The sequence below is a fragment of the Alosa pseudoharengus genome, unplaced genomic scaffold (assembly GCF_046254945.1).
Source record: "Alosa pseudoharengus isolate Yale_2024_CS ecotype anadromous, Long Island Sound unplaced genomic scaffold, YU_APseudo_1.1 YU_APseudo_1.1_scf_4, whole genome shotgun sequence".
Classification (NCBI taxonomy): domain Eukaryota; kingdom Metazoa; phylum Chordata; class Actinopteri; order Clupeiformes; family Clupeidae; genus Alosa; species Alosa pseudoharengus.
The window spans coordinates 25,975,022-25,990,556 of record NW_027468774.1 but is presented as its reverse complement, the minus strand read 5'-3'; the positions used below and the strand labels follow the sequence as shown (position 1 = coordinate 25,990,556).

The following is a 15,535-nucleotide window of genomic DNA, read 5'->3' as shown; positions in this document are numbered from 1 at the left end:
ATAGCCTACGTGCACAAGTAGTTTGAGTAGAACTACTGATCTTCATTATCTCCCTGCATGTTGACATCTTATCATGTAGTGTATTATTTCATGATCGCTAAATGTTTGATTCTTTTTAATGTTGTCATCAGTTAACTTCATTCAACTGCGCTTGTGATTGATATGAAGTGTGTTGTTTGAAGTTGTGGACGTTCGTTTTCACCCTGCTTTAACTGCTATTTCTGAATTCGTGAAATGAATCAGTGAGCTTAGCCTACTACTTTTATTAATTTGAGTGTGCATGTGTCATTACCCAAGAATTAACAAGCTTTGATATGTCCAATATGAGTAGGCTACTGCATAATGACCATATAGTATAATTACTAGTTGTGTGCCAAATAGTAAATAACAATATGATTAGGTGCAAAATAATATTATTTATGTTTAATGAAAGAATATGAATATTAATTTGATAGAATGGTGGCTATTTCGTTCCGGATTTTCAATAGATTTTTTTGTCAAATGTCAGATAGATATTGTTAAAGGGAAACTCCGGTTTAACAAAAACCTAGGGTCTATCTGTGGATGATAGCGACATTTTAGTACATTTTGGATGATAGCGACATAGTACATTTTTGTTTGGGACAAAAACAACATCAGTTTTGACCAGAAGACCAGAATATACTGAATAGCATATAGCATAGCCTTTGAAGGCAACTTTGCTACCTCAAAATAAATCCCCTTTTTAAGCCATTAATTAGACTGAAAAAAATCATTATTTATCTATACTACTATGGAGAGGGTCTCTGCAAAAGTACAGTATTTTTACCTTTGTAATTGTAAAGAAAAGGTATAAGAACAAGTTGATTACCAAATGCGGCTCAAGCTACTGTCAGTGGAGTAGGAGAATAATAGAGTTCGGTAATCAACTCCTCTCCTCCTCACAAGATTGATGTTGTTTTGGTTCAAAACGAAACTTTACACTCATCCATGCAAAAATTCGCCCAAGGTTGTTGTTAGACCGGAGTTTACCTTTATTTTCAGATCTACAAGTGTGTGTGTGTGTTTGTTTTCTCTTATGCATTAATGTGTATGTGTCCTCTGTAAAGGGTCTGAAGAAACGCTTGGCAGCTGAGATATCTTATGTACGTTCCAACAAAAATGGAGAATGTAGGGACAAAACTGATACTCACATTAAGGACCTATATCAACTAGAGGTATACACACACACACACACACACACACACACACACACACACACACACACACACCTTTTTGCCATTTGGGCTGTTATATGTGTTCCACCATGTGTTGTCTAGGTGACACTGCGTGTCAGAGAGGCAGAGATCCAGTACCTGAAGCAGGAGATCAGTTCTCTAAAGGATGAACTGCAGGTGTCAACCAGGGTAATCTCTCTCTCTCCTGATCTCTCCATTCTTCTCCTCTTTTACTCCTCCTTTTTCTCATAGCCCATTCTCACTATCACTTCAGTCCACTCAACCTATTCTGCTTGTTCCCTGTATGGTGAAATTAGATGTTAGTGTGTTTATATGACATGAAGCTCTCTTGTGTGCGTGTGCGTGTGGGTGTGGGTGTGGGTGTGGGTGTGCGTGTGTGTGTTGTGTTTGCAGTACTCTGAAGAATTGTATTCTGAACTGAGGGAGTTTAAATCCCAGAGAGACACCAGCAATGTGCATGAAGATTGTCTGTCTGTTTTGGGGAGAATAGGTATGGTCAACAACACACACACACACACACACACACACACACACACACACTAGACATAGCATATCTTCAGTGTAAATGTCATATTTCTGTTTCGCAGACCTGATGAAATCCAGGAGTTCACCTGAATTCTGGAAGGACCTTTCTGGTCTTAATCATCCAGTCCTGTCCAAGGTCAGAGGGCACCCAGGTTATGTTGTCATCATGTAGACAGCAACTAAGGCCTTTTATTTGGTCTGACCACTAACATAGTACACATCCTAACTTGAAAAAACTCTACTGTTGAAAAACCTCTACTTCTGCAATAACAGCTGCTCAGAAACTATGCTGAAACTTTTGATAAGCACTATGAATGAACAGATTATTGAAAGATTGAGAATTGGCTGTGTAAAATAGCTAAACCATAACTAGTTCCAATTTCAATTGGAGACTACTATTTCTAAAACTGTAGATTCTAAGTAAAGATTTATTTTTACACATTTTACACATTTGACTCTCAACCAATTATATAGAGGGGTATAGTAAAAACAATTGCACTTTTAATGTACATTTTATGCAGGTACCCATATTACTGAAACATGAAAAGTGATGCAGTTTTTGAAATGCCATCAAATGTCATCAAATGTTAGTATTTTCAGAGCTGGCGGGCAATGATTGACTGTATGTTCCTTGTGGATAAAAATGTGCTAGTGTTTTGAAATAATAATTTGATAATGAATCAGATTCACCATGATAGTATTTTGTGTTTTGAAATGTAGTTTGTATTTAATGATAAAATTGTGGTCTTGTGCAGAACATTTACTATTTGGCCAATTGTGTAATGTAGGTGTGTTGCTGTGTTGAGAGGTTAGAAAAAGTGTTTTAAGATTAACACTAGTTAACAATAGTAAAGAAAACTGTGTTGGCACAACTTGTTCTTGTGTACCTGTACTCTGTTCATATGGCAGGCTCTTCATTAGAATGATACAGGATGTTCTATCCTCATTTGAGCCTTCTGATAGTAACTCTCTCTCTCTCTCTCTCTCTCTCTCTCTCTCTCTCTCTCTCTCTTCCCCCTCCCTCTCTCTTTCTCCTTTTTGCCCTCATAGACACAGACACACACAAAAGATGCCCTCTCTCCTGAGGAAAAGATGAAGCTCTTTGAGTCAATGTAGCCCTGAACATTCTATGACATTGTCTCACTTACAATGACTCTGTGTGTGTGTGTGTGTGTGTGTGTGTGTGTGTGTGTGTGTGTGTGTGTGTGTGTGTGTGTGTGTGTGTGTGTGTGTGTGTGTGTGTGTGTGTGTGTGTGTGTGTGTGTGTGTTTGTGTGTGTGTGTGTGTGTGTACACTTTATACTGTACTGTGTGTGTGTGTGTGTGTGTGTGTGTGTGTGTGTGTGTGTGTGTGTGTGTGTGTACACTTTATACTGTACTGTGTGTGTGTGTGTGTGTGTGTGTGTGTGTGTGTGTGTATTTGTGTTTATTTGAGTGATTGTATCACTGTTTGGTCTGATGTTATGTTCATGGTTACAAATATTTCATTGTAATCTTTTCTGTGTTATGCTATCACTCATTTCTGTGCATCAGACTCACCTTTGTGTAGCAATTACTACTACCATGGAAATGGCTTGAATTACAATTAAACAGACCTGTCCAGGATAACCTCTCCTTCATCTCTCTCCGTTTGTCAGTCCTCCAGTCTTCTTCAGTAACATGCATGACCACTGTGTGTCACACTTTCACCAGATGGTGCAGGAGGAGAACATAATGTTACAATAATTATGTTTATGTAATGTTTGCGTATTTGCATTCCGGCAAAAAAAAAATGTGTGTGTGTGTGTGGGCTGTATGTATGTGGGCTGTATACACTGCCATCCAAAAGTTTTGGGTCATTTAGAAATAAAGGGCAATGTAGATATTGCATTAAAGATCAGCCATTTCTGTCTACAACAGTCATTTACAACATTAATGATGAAACAAGACATTTCTAAGTGACTGCAAACTTTTGAACAGTAGTGTATGTGGCTGTGCTCACATTTTATTCAGGGGATCTGGGGGGTTATATGGAGCACAGGAGCATTGCAAGATTCTTTTGTATATTGAGAGCATGTGCATTTGTTAATAAATCAGTTGCTCATTTTAATAAATCATGTGCTCATTTGACTAAATTGTGTTTTTTTTTTACTAAATTGTGCACTCAATTGACTAAACTGTGCTCTAGTGATTTAGTAAAACAAGCTCACTGTTTAGAAAAATGAGTGCACTATTTACTAAAACGATTTAGTAAAATGAGTAGCCTGGTTAGCACACAGACCTTCTCAGTTATAATTGAGAGTGAGTCTGGAAAAGGTTCATTGACTTATGACTTCCAGCAGGGGTGTAGTGAAATTAAACTTAAATGGTGCATCAAACTCTTACCAAATAATTGTGTAGCAATCTCATGACCAAAGGTTTTAAATGCAGTTGTTTACTCAATATCAAAGAAATACACGTCCATGCCAGATTAGCGACTGTATTTGCGTGCCCGTGTTTTAGGGACATAGTGCCAGACGGTCCCCAAATTTGGCAAAAATTTGTATGGGTACTCCCAGGCAATAAAATCAGTGGATGTTCTCCAGATATAGAAAAATATCTTGCAATGACACCTCCTGGGCTTCATAGGGTTACACTGTCTTTGGTAGCTCTGTTTGAAGATTAGACCATTCTGCTACTGAATGTGTCCAGCTTGTGAAAGATCTGTTGTCGGTTTCATCTTCCATGTCACTGTCAATCCAAACGCAACAAACAGCTGGGCTCGCAGGCTTCAAACACTTCCATTTCCCACTGTCAGAGTTTTCACCTCTTGATAAAGACTGTGAAGATAAGACATACCCTGCTCTCTTTCTCTCTCTCGCTCTTTCCCTCTCTCTCATTCAAGTGAAATGAGAGAAATTTGGTATCATTTGGTATCTCAATCATGATCTTTCTCTCTCCCTCCCTCTCTCTCTCTGTCTCAGTTTCTCTCTCTATTTGTGAATCTGTGTGTACACTGAAAAGAAAGGCATATTTGTCCCTGTGGTGTAATTTCCAAAAACCAATTATCCTGATAGGATCTAGTGTGCAAACTCACATGCCCTTCATGACACAAATCTTTTCTCAAGCGAGGAGAGGTTGAATCGGATGCACAATGATATGTTTGATTTGTTTATGTTTTGTGAGTACATATGTTGGACATTTTTTCCCTTGTATGTGTTTGTGTATGTGCGTGTGTGTGCGTGAGAGAGAGAGAGAGGGAGACAGAGAGCATGCACACATTCGTGATTGTGCGGCATGTGTGTGTGCTTATTGTTGATGAGGTTTCTGGCTGCTGTGAAGAGAATAACAGGTCATGAATAATGCATAGTGCTGGGGTGCCATGCTCTCCTCATTACTGTGCATTTTGACATCAATTCATTTTAGGGAAATCTCAATGTCCTTGCAAAGATCCCCTCAGGTTACATTCTTTTGTGTGAAAATGTGTGTGTGTGTGTCCGCTCGCACGCATGCCCACACGTGGATATGTGTGTTTTCTAAAAGTATGTTTGAAAGATTTCATAGAAAGCATTTGCCATTCAGTAATGTCTGAGGTGGGGGTATGCTATTCCAGTGTGAATAATGCACAGGTCATTTTAATTTGCTTTCTCTTATCTACTCTGTCGCTCCCCTGTCTACCTGTTTGCTTTTATTCACGGATGCACTGAACATTTATGGTTTATTTCTTTGTTGAAGACCATTCACATTCACAAGCACACACACATGATACACACACACACACACACACACACAGACACACACACACAGACACACACACAGACAGACACACACACGCACTATCTCAAGCATGCATGCGCGCGCACACACACACACACACACACACATGATACACACACACACACACACACACACACACACACAGACACACACACACACACACACACACACACACACACACACACACACACACACACACACACACATGATACACACACATACTGTACACAAGCCTCTCACATTCACTGTCATAAAGTGCACCTGTTTGGTTGTAGTCCATGGGCGTGTATTACAGCATTCCTATTTCTCTAATCTCTATGTCTCTCTTTTTTGAAGTGTTTGTATATGTGATAAAACATCTCTCTCCTTATCTCTCTCTCTCGCTCTCTCTCTCTCTTTCACACACACACACACACACACACACACACTGAGAGACTAAAAGCATAGGGGAGGATATGTCTCCCAGTTACAATGTATAATAATGCACCACACACAGACCATCAGTGATTTTGTCTCTATTTACTCCAGAGGAATCAGACTTGACCAGCATCCTGTCATCTGAGCTCAGAGGAAGACATCCACAGAGGTCATAGTTCACACAGGCATTCTTATAAAAGAAAGAGTAACCATGGTGATGATGCATTGCCAGAACATACTGTTGCCTCCCTCACAGGTCCCACAACATCCTCATGGTGTAGATCCTTCATCTAATATAGCTTGGTATGTGAGAGTGAAAATATATGTGTGTGTGTGTGTGTGTGTGTGTGTGTGTGTCTGTGTGTGTGTGTGTGTGTGAGTGTGTGTGTGTGTGTGTGTGTGTGTGTGTGTGTGTGTGTATGTGTGTGTATGTCTGTGTGTGTGTGTGTGTGTGTGTGTGTGTGTGCATGTGTGTGTATGTGTGTGCGTGCATGTACGTATATGTATATGTGCATGTATTGGTAGGTGTACAATTATGCAATTGTACAGTATATGGTTCCTTGTGGGAGGCTATAAGGTAACATGTGAGACTAAAATCAAACACAAGAAAAGATGATCATGAAATGGAAACAACTGGTCATAAAATGCACAATACAGAAATACATTTGTTTGCAACTATGGCTTCATTTGTAAATGAATTTGTACACTGATTGTGTGTGTGTATGTGTGTGTGTGTGTGTGTGTGTGTGTGTGTGTGAGAGAGAGAGTGTAAGTGTGAGTGTGAGTGTGAGTGTGTGTGTGTGTGATATTGCCACCACGTGTGAAGTGTTAAGTGCTAGGGTCTGACTGAATAAAATGATAAAGGGAATTCATCTGAGGTTGTCCTAACAGCAGCGTTTCCTATGACATGCGGAAAAACACAGGGTGATCTAATCAAGGCTCAGCTCTCCCCTGGTGGTTACCATAATTACACCCGTCGCCTTGGTTACACTTGTTAACTTAATTATGTCGTCTTTGATAGACAGGACATAGTCATATACTTGAGGATGAGTGTTGCTTCAGCACACCATATAACAATACAGAGCAAAACAAAAAGGGGGGGGGGGGGGGGTAAAAATAAACCTACATAAAGAAACCGACTTAAGAAAAGAAACGTTGACTGACAGACAGATAGACAGGGAGTCAGTCTCATCCTTTGTGGGTTGCTTTGGTTATCTATACAAGATGTGACATCACTACAGCCTACTCACGAGGGGATCTGTTACTAAGGTTACAGGATGACATTTTCTCAAAAAGTGTGTGTGTATGTGTGTGTGCGCAAGCGCACATGTACATGTATGTGTGTGTGTGTGTGTGTGTGCATAGATAGGATAAGCCTGCTCTCTCTCTCTCTCTCTCTCTCTCTCTCACTTGATAATTCCTTAACTTTGTCAACTACATTGAGAAGTTTGGCTGTAATCATTTTAGGATACATTAAACTTATTTAAATGACCTTACATAAGGCCACCTCATTTAATCAGGCCTACAGTACATGTGCCTCCTGCAGAGCACAATGATGGATGGAGTCACCGGGTGAACACTTATCTCATCTCTTCACGCCTCTCCCCCTCCTCCTCCCTCCAACACACACACACACACACACACACACACACCCTCTCTACCTTCTCCTCCACACCTTCCCCAGCGGTTAAGTCAAGCTGCTGTGAGACACAGTGCAAGTAAATTGATATCAGGGATTTGAAATGGTTCAAAAAGCAAAAACTAAAACCAAAAATGAACTAACTGTTTTGAGAAACGTAACCGAAAACGGGTACAAAACCAAGAGTGAAAAAACTATTTTCAATTTCAGATAGCCGGTTAATAACGGTAATTATCATTACAATGAACTTTACCTTGAATATAATTCAAAAGTCCACATGGCTTGGAAATCACTTACCCACACAGTGTTCCGCAGACCCCTTATAGGCTAAATTTAGATTTTCAAGAATCAGAGTCTCTCCTGTATAATAGGCTAGGTCTACTATGTGTTGATAAGATGGATTTCAATAGTCTGACCACTGTTTCCAAATAGTAGCTCACTGAAACATTGTGTTAAATATACCAGAGACACTAAGAAAATACCTAGGTCTAGTGTCATGCAGTTTAATAGCAATATGCATAGATTCGACTTTTATAGGGCTTAAAGCAAGGAAAATGTCTGTGCCTGAAGTTAGGCTAGATCTCTATATTATATCGGCTAAATGCCTATTTTCATTATTTTGCCTAAATTCGCCTAAATTCAGGCACAGTGCTTGTAACACTTACCCTTGATATCTATTGTGCTTTCATTTAAGCTTCAAGGCAGAAAAAGCTCAGGTTATTGTGCCACCTGCAATAAATCACTTTGTAAAGGCAATGTCATTTTTGAAGGAACTACTGTATATTAATCATTTTTCCATAACACAGTAACAGCCAGTTACAATTTAGAGGAGAGGCCTTGGAACACTGGAACGGGAACGCAAAAATAATGTTTTTGCTCAGAACGAACCGAAATGGAAATCATACTGTTTTTAGTCCCTGATTGATATTAGGCATTTTAATGACATTGTGCTGTCAGAGGTCAATGTTTCTCTTTCTCATAGCAACCCCACTGGCTTATGTAGCCATATGAGATTGCTTATCTTCAGTATTAGCATACACATGTAAAGCGGTGTATGGGACTAAATAGATTATTATTATTATTGCCCTTTCTACTTAAACCCTGGCAAGGATATCCATGAGGTTCACAACTGTGTCTACATATACCCTATAGTCTTTAAAACATCTACTAATCTATTTACATTTGCTTAAATATATATTTCACAAAATGTGCTATGCCACTCCAGTTACATCAGAAATGTTCCCCAAAGCTCTTAGCAATATCTAAATAAATACTTCTTCCACTTTTACAGTGATACTGAACCAAACAGTCCAGACAGACAGACCATGAAGAAAATACAACTTTTCAAGACAACGTTTTTTTGTGACTATTATATTGTGACCTCCCACTTTGGTTACTTCTGTCCAGTGCCTCATTTTTTTATCATTATTTTCAAAAAAGAAAAAGCAGACTGTTCTTACTCTCACTAGCACACTACTTGCAAGAAGCAGGCGTACCTTGGATTACCCAACAAGGAAAGCAGCATTCTGAAGGACGCTCAGAGACCTCGTGGGAGTCTAATGCTCCTGGACACTAAGTGGAGATAATGCACCTTTCCGGGCCTCTAGGGGGGGTGGTATGCCATACTGAAAAATAGTCCAGCAAGCTCTGGCCGCCCCCCAAAAGTGGCTCACTAAACCTGTAGAATCAGGGCAATCTATAAAGAACTGTAGCTGTTTGCAGTCCTGTCAGACAGTGAAAAAAGAAGTTACTTATGTGCAATCAAAGATTGTTGTTTTTTTGCTCGTCATCGATTTCATCCTAGGGTTGGTATTACAGCACATCATCTTGGCACTGAGTTGGGGCTTAAAATAGCATACCAAACTACCTACTTGGGACTGCTAGCTTCATTGCTTGTAACATATGAAGGGCTTCTAGGTGAGGGTCACTGTGTCCAAAATGGCTTCCGCCTGCATGATAATCATAGACTGGATAAGAAAACACTTAGGCGTCAAGGAGACCTACTCCATTTCAGATGGACATGGCGTCAAACTTCTTGAGAAGGTAGAGATATTATTGACACAGAATGGCGCCCTAGTCTCTTATTGCATTATTTAAAGCTCTGAGCTCACTCTACTGCAGGAAAATTCAAGTTTTCTTCAGGGATGATTCTAATTTGTCGCATCCCAGTCCCAGTCCCATCCCAAGTCCCAGTTCAGTTCAGTTCTGTTCAGTCAGCTGTCCAACCTATTTTCTCCATTTTCCTATACAGTTACTCTTGGGACCATTAAGTTGATTTGCAGTAGGTGCATTTTTTGTACAGTAGTTATATTGGCCTATGGCTCTTGCATTGTTCTCCATAATACTCTTGAAAAAACCAAACTGTAATGACAGCTTTGCATACCAACTCTGTCAGACATCAGTATTGGAGTTCAGCCAGAAGGCTCGAGAGAAGGTCAGATTTCCGACTCCCTGTGAAAGGACCTCTGATCCAAGTTTAAGTTGGCTGAAAGCGTCTCCAGCTCGGATCCTCGATCTGCTCGCCCCTCCTCCTGCTCGGCCACCTCCTCGTCCTCCTCGTCTCGGCTCAGGAAGGCCAGCTCGTTCTCGTAGCAGAAGGAATTGGCACTGCCCGACCGCACCAGTTTGTTTTCCTCCATGTCCTTGGCGCTACAACGTGGTGTGCTGGGCACTTCATAGGTTTTGTGGAAGTGTGTGTAGTCCACCTTGTACTGGTTCTTCTCCTCGAACACCACTGGCTCGAAGCGGTGGCCCCACAGGATCTCGCTGGCCAGATACGAGCTGCGTGCCTGCGCCGTCATGGACGTGGCCTCCACGATACCCTCGAGGATGACCACGATCTCGAAGTCGGCAGTCTCCAGGTCCTGCTGGCTGAGGCCGAAGAGGGGGCTCTCCTCACCGATTTCGTGAAGGATGGTGACAGGCGTAACGAGGAAGATGCGGTCGTAGCCCTGGTCGTAGCCGACGTCGATATCGATCTGTTCCAGAGGGAGGTACTCGCCCTCCTCGGTGAAGCGAGGCTTGACGAGCTGGGCGCGCACATGGGCCTCCACGATGTGGCTCTTGCGCAGGTTGCCCACGCGGAACATGAGACACAGCTTGCTGTCGCGCATGGCCACTACGGCGTTGTGGGAGAAAAGCAGCGTCTCGGCGCGCTTCTTGGGCCGCGCCATCTTGGCCATGATGGCGCCAATCATGAAGGAGTCGATGATGCAGCCCACGATGGACTGCAGCACCACCATGAAGACGGCCAGCGGGCACTCCTCCGTCACGCAGCGGAAACCGTAGCCGATGGTGGTCTGCGTCTCGATCGAGAAGAGGAACGCTGCCACAAAGCTGTTCACCTGCATGACACACGGCGTCAGGCTTGGCCCGCCGTTGCCGTCACTCCCGTCCCCAGTGTCAACTGCCGGCGGCGGCGGCGGCGGCTCCAGGTCGCCGTGCACCATCGCGATGACCCAGAAGGCCAGGCCGAACCCCAGCCAGGACAGGACGAAGACCAGCGAGAAGATGACAAACATCCAGCGCCAGCGCACGTCCACGCAGGTGGTGAAGATGTCGGCCAGGTAGCGCTGCGACTGCTCCTCCACGTGCGCAAAGCGCACGTTGCACTGGCCCGTCTTGTTGACGAAGCGGTTCCGGCGCTTGCGCCGCGTCTGAATCTTGCCATTGCCAAAGCCGTTGCCAAGGGCGGGCATCTTGCCAGGCCTGTGGACGTCCTCGTCCGACCCAACTACGCTGTACCGGTGCGGGCGGCCCACGCTCATGCCGGTGAGGCGAGACTCAGAGAGTGAGCCACTCTGGCTAGAACCAATTAGGGGGGAGAGTGGAACACAGTGGTCTGTCTTGACCAATTACAGTGCAGTACACTGGACCTGGAAATGAAAGAGGGAAAAAATTAGCACCAATTAACATTACTCAACTTTACTAATAGTAGGCCTACATTTTTCCCTTCCTCCTGGGAACCGTAAACACAATAAGTCCTGGGCAGTGAGTAATCACTTATGTAATACCATCAAGGCACTAATAGGAGATAATAGGAGTGCCAACGATAGAACAGAAATAATGGTCAAATTTATCTTAGAAGTGGAGACTGTTGTCTTTAAAATATTCAAAGGGTCACTGTAATAAGAGATGTTTGGTGGTGTTCAGCTTGGGGTGTACAGCCCCATGCCTGACTCCAGTGATCAGGCTTTCTAATTATAGATATGTTCCAAGTGCACACACACAGACACATATATAAAGAAGCAGGCACACACTTCAGGAAGACAGAATGTGGTTGTAGTGTGTGAATACACACTCACACTTGCTGACACTCACACTCACATACACACACACACACACACAGCAATGAACGACACCCACAGATGTTCGTACGCGCTCCCGCATCAGGTGTTGCTAAATCTGAGAGTGTGAATAACGCAAGAGTCTCACTTGAGATAATGAGTAAAACAGACCAGCACTTTCTTTACCACCGTCTTAGTACTCTCTCTCACTCATCTTTCTCTCTTTCTCACCTTTCTCTGCCTCTCTCTCTCTCTCTCTCTCTCTCTCTCTCTCTCTCTCTCTCACACACACACACACACACACACAAACTCCTTTCAGAGTTCACAAGTCTGAGGAAATGAAAAATAATCAGATGAAGACAGGATGGAGGACTATAAATGGAGGGCTATAGATGTTCCCATGGAAACCAATCTGGAAGGGGTTTTTGGCAGCGTGTAGGTTTGTGCCGTTTCAGTCTTTGTGTGTGTGTGTGTGTGTGTGTGCGTGTGTATATGAGTGTGCGGACATAACTGTGTGAACTGTCTGTGAGCTAGACTTCACCTACAGGTATTTTGGTCCTCTACCAGGTGGCCAAATTTTTGGCATTAAGAAAAAGAAAACACAGACACGCAGAGAGAGAGAGAGAGAGAGAGAGAGAGAAAGAGTGATGTGATTCGCTTGTGATATGATATCAAAGGTGAGTTGATTTCCTGTGGGAGTGGGATGCATGCCAATGCTGGTCAGCCAGTGCCACCTGTCACCTCAGCTCCTGCAGTGGACTGGGCCTCAGGTCGAGCACTCCTGCAGCATTGCCAAGCAAGGTTACAGTGGCACTTTGGCTGACCTTAGAGCAAGGAAGTATTGAAGGTGTCAGGAAATGCCGTCAGCAAAAAAATTAATGTTGTTATGATATACCCATCCAAATACTCTCTCTCTGTCTGTCACACACACACACACACACACAAATTTTAAAGTCAAATTTTAAACTTAAATCAATACTATACTATAAATTGATTTAAAACTAAATGAAGTTACAGAAGTTATAACAGATGTATCATGTTGTAGTAAAGTAGTACATTTGCTCTCTGTTCCATATACATCCCGCGAAGGATTATGTGTATGATATGTGTGTGTGTGTGTGTGTGTGTGTGTGTGTGTGTGTGTGTGTGTGTGTGTGTGTCCGTAGTCCAGTTTTGATGCATCCAGGATTCTGGAAAATTCTCTCCCACTGTCCTATGCAAAGCGCCATCTTCTGAGCTGGTCTGCAGTATGGAGTATGCAGAATGAACAGTGATGCCTGTCACTCGTCCATCCGCACACTGAGTACCGGTGCAGCCCCGGACTCACGCCAGACAGACTATGCAAATGAGGATGTAATATGCAAATGATGACAGGTTGCTGACGGGAGTTCCAAAAATCTCATCATAGCTGTATGGCTCCTTTACGCACCCCTCAACCCCGCTGGAATTACTATGACGACCGTGGAGCAAGCGTACATGGATGGGGGAGTCTGCCCTGATAAACATCAGACAGGAGATGAGGGGGATGATGTCATCGACTTTGCTGCCTGAGACAGATGCGCAGGTATTTGGAGTGGTCCAGCAATGACAAATCTCCCTCCAGCCATGAGGTGCTCATCAAAGGCACCATGGCAAAGCATACTCTCTCTCTCTCTCTCTCTCTCTCTCACACACACACACACTGCACATACAAATGTAGATCAGTCATGCAACACACACACACACACACACACATACGTACGTACACACACATTCTGATTGACACTGCCCAGGGAACAGTGGGCTTCACAGAATCTGACTGTCTCACACACACAACCACACACACACACACACACACACACACACACACACACACACACACACACACACACACACACACACAGGGACTTAGGGAGTCTCTCTCAGACACACTTAAAAGTCCATCCTCTTTAGTCTGATTCCACCTAAGCTGCCTTTCTGTGGAACCAATGGATAGTAGGTGGGAGGTAAAGTCTGTGTAAAGTAGCTTTCTTACTCATGCAGACAACTGTTTACATGGGAGGATTATCCACTCCCGTGGAGATTATGTGTATGATCTAATGTTTGACACATACCCCTTCAAACTTTCTTGGTGATAACACTACTGTAGATACATTACAGTGTTCTGGTGGATAAATAAAAAACAAAGGCTAATCAATAAGTGAAGCTGTTACCAATTATGGTACTAGTTAGCCTAACATTAATGCTCAGTAAATATCTTGTGAGACTCTAAGTGCCAGCAGGCCAGGCAAACTCCTCATATGGTTTATTAACTACACTCTTAAAACAAATGTGTTGAAAACAACACAACTTGTGTTGTTTTTAACACATATCTGTGTCCAGATAGGAACAACACAGTTTGTGTTGTTTGCAACACATTCATTTTAAGAGTGTAGTGTAGTTACACTACAAGCTACATTTAACATCAGCCATGTGAACTGAGTCAGCCTAGCATTAACAGGCCAAGCCAACATAAAATGTTCAGATTAATCATTGGGTTATTGTTCAGATAAGGTAAGCCATGTGTACTAAAACAAGTCTTGCCAGTCTTGGTAACATCTCTGGGTAGTTATTTCGGATTAAGATCAGGTTGAGGCTCCTATTAAAAAGTGAAGGCATACGTAACTCCAAATAGGGAGGTCATATTGATTGATTGATTGACAGATTGATAAAAACTACATCAGGTGAATCTGTTTAAATCTGAATTGACTGGTATCAATATATCCCCCCAAATCGCTGAAATATAAGGCTGAAATAGATGTCTTTACAATAAAATAAGGCTGAAAAAGAATTATTTACATTAACTTAATCACTGTGAATGCACTGAGTTTTGTGGCATGGCTATTACCATGGTGACAGGGAAGTAAACAGAAGGCAAAACATCAATCGTGCTGTTTACAACAATGCGGTTGGTTACTTACATTACAGGAGGGGGCATGGTATGTGTAGACAACTGCCATCTTTGCGTTACGAACTGTTCCTGTACATTTCTATGAGGATTCTGTAAGTGCTGTGTCTTCACGGCTTGTTAATAAAGTCTCTCTGATTAAAACCACTTTGAACCAAATGGTTAATCATATCAAATAAAGGTGAACTGCCCTAATGACATAAAGGCATCTACAGGTTATAATCACAAAATGTCATCTTTAGCGCTATTTAGTCTTTAACATGGCCAACTTATCAAATAAACAAGTGAAAATTGGGCATATGACATGTATTGATCTTTCTTGGTTGTGGTGCCATTTTGAAGAGCTGCTCTGTTAGTGGTGTAGAGCTGATTTGTGCCACTGGTGTGTGGGTCGGCTCTAGTTGCTAGGATGCCAGTCACTTTGCTCAAAGATATTTATATCTGAGACAGAAAGTGCTTGTACAGGAAAATACACGGACCACAAACATATATACACAAACATTACACACTGCACTCATATTACACATAAATATGTAAAAAATAATCTGAAGTACACACACACACATACATACAAACACATAGAGGCTACACAGCCATAACACGCATCCACAGCTCCCTGGAAAAAATAAGAGCAATGGCATATGAAAAAGTCAAAGTGTGCCATGGCCAATAGGTGAGGAGGAGTTGGTGCCCACAGCCCACACCAGGCACTGTGACACACACACAGACACACACACGCACGCGGCATCATCCCACACGGGGCTCCTGACACACGCTCTTGCCCTCCGTGC

The 15,535-nt window shown here is 42.5% G+C and overlaps 2 protein-coding genes across 3 annotated transcripts in view; one reads left to right on the top strand and one right to left on the bottom strand.

Moving 5' to 3' along the window:
- LOC143103110 (uncharacterized) overlaps positions 1 to 3,095 on the top strand; it is a 14,134-nt gene extending 11,039 nt beyond the window's left edge. Inside the window, exons 13-17 of the mRNA XM_076266906.1 lie at positions 1,089 to 1,196; positions 1,299 to 1,385; positions 1,611 to 1,707; positions 1,805 to 1,878; positions 2,793 to 3,095. Of these exons, the coding sequence (XP_076123021.1) occupies positions 1,089 to 1,196; positions 1,299 to 1,385; positions 1,611 to 1,707; positions 1,805 to 1,878; positions 2,793 to 2,858 (432 nt within the window). The 3' untranslated portion in view covers positions 2,859 to 3,095. The remainder of the gene's footprint in view (positions 1 to 1,088; positions 1,197 to 1,298; positions 1,386 to 1,610; positions 1,708 to 1,804; positions 1,879 to 2,792) is intronic.
- A 6,296-nt stretch (positions 3,096 to 9,391) lies between these two features.
- On the bottom strand, positions 9,392 to 11,354 carry kcnj12b (potassium inwardly rectifying channel subfamily J member 12b). 2 transcript variants are annotated; one of them, XM_076266905.1, is made up of 2 exons: positions 10,962 to 11,354; positions 9,392 to 10,919 (listed from the first exon to the last, which is right to left on the bottom strand). In XM_076266905.1, exons 1-2 carry the CDS (start codon positions 11,297 to 11,299, stop codon positions 9,968 to 9,970), a joined length of 1,290 nt encoding a protein of 429 aa, XP_076123020.1. In that variant the 5' UTR covers positions 11,300 to 11,354; the 3' UTR covers positions 9,392 to 9,967. The 2 variants fall into 2 exon arrangements, with proteins under 2 accessions (XP_076123020.1, XP_076123019.1); XM_076266904.1 differs by having other exon boundaries at positions 9,392 to 11,354.
- Positions 11,355 to 15,535: the final 4,181 nt, after the last annotated feature.

Bases quoted from the DNA above. Each gene is read 5' to 3' on its own strand.
- kcnj12b (XM_076266904.1), bottom strand. From the start codon at position 11,299: ATGAGCGTGGGCCGCCCGCACCGGTACAGCGTAGTTGGGTCGGACGAG.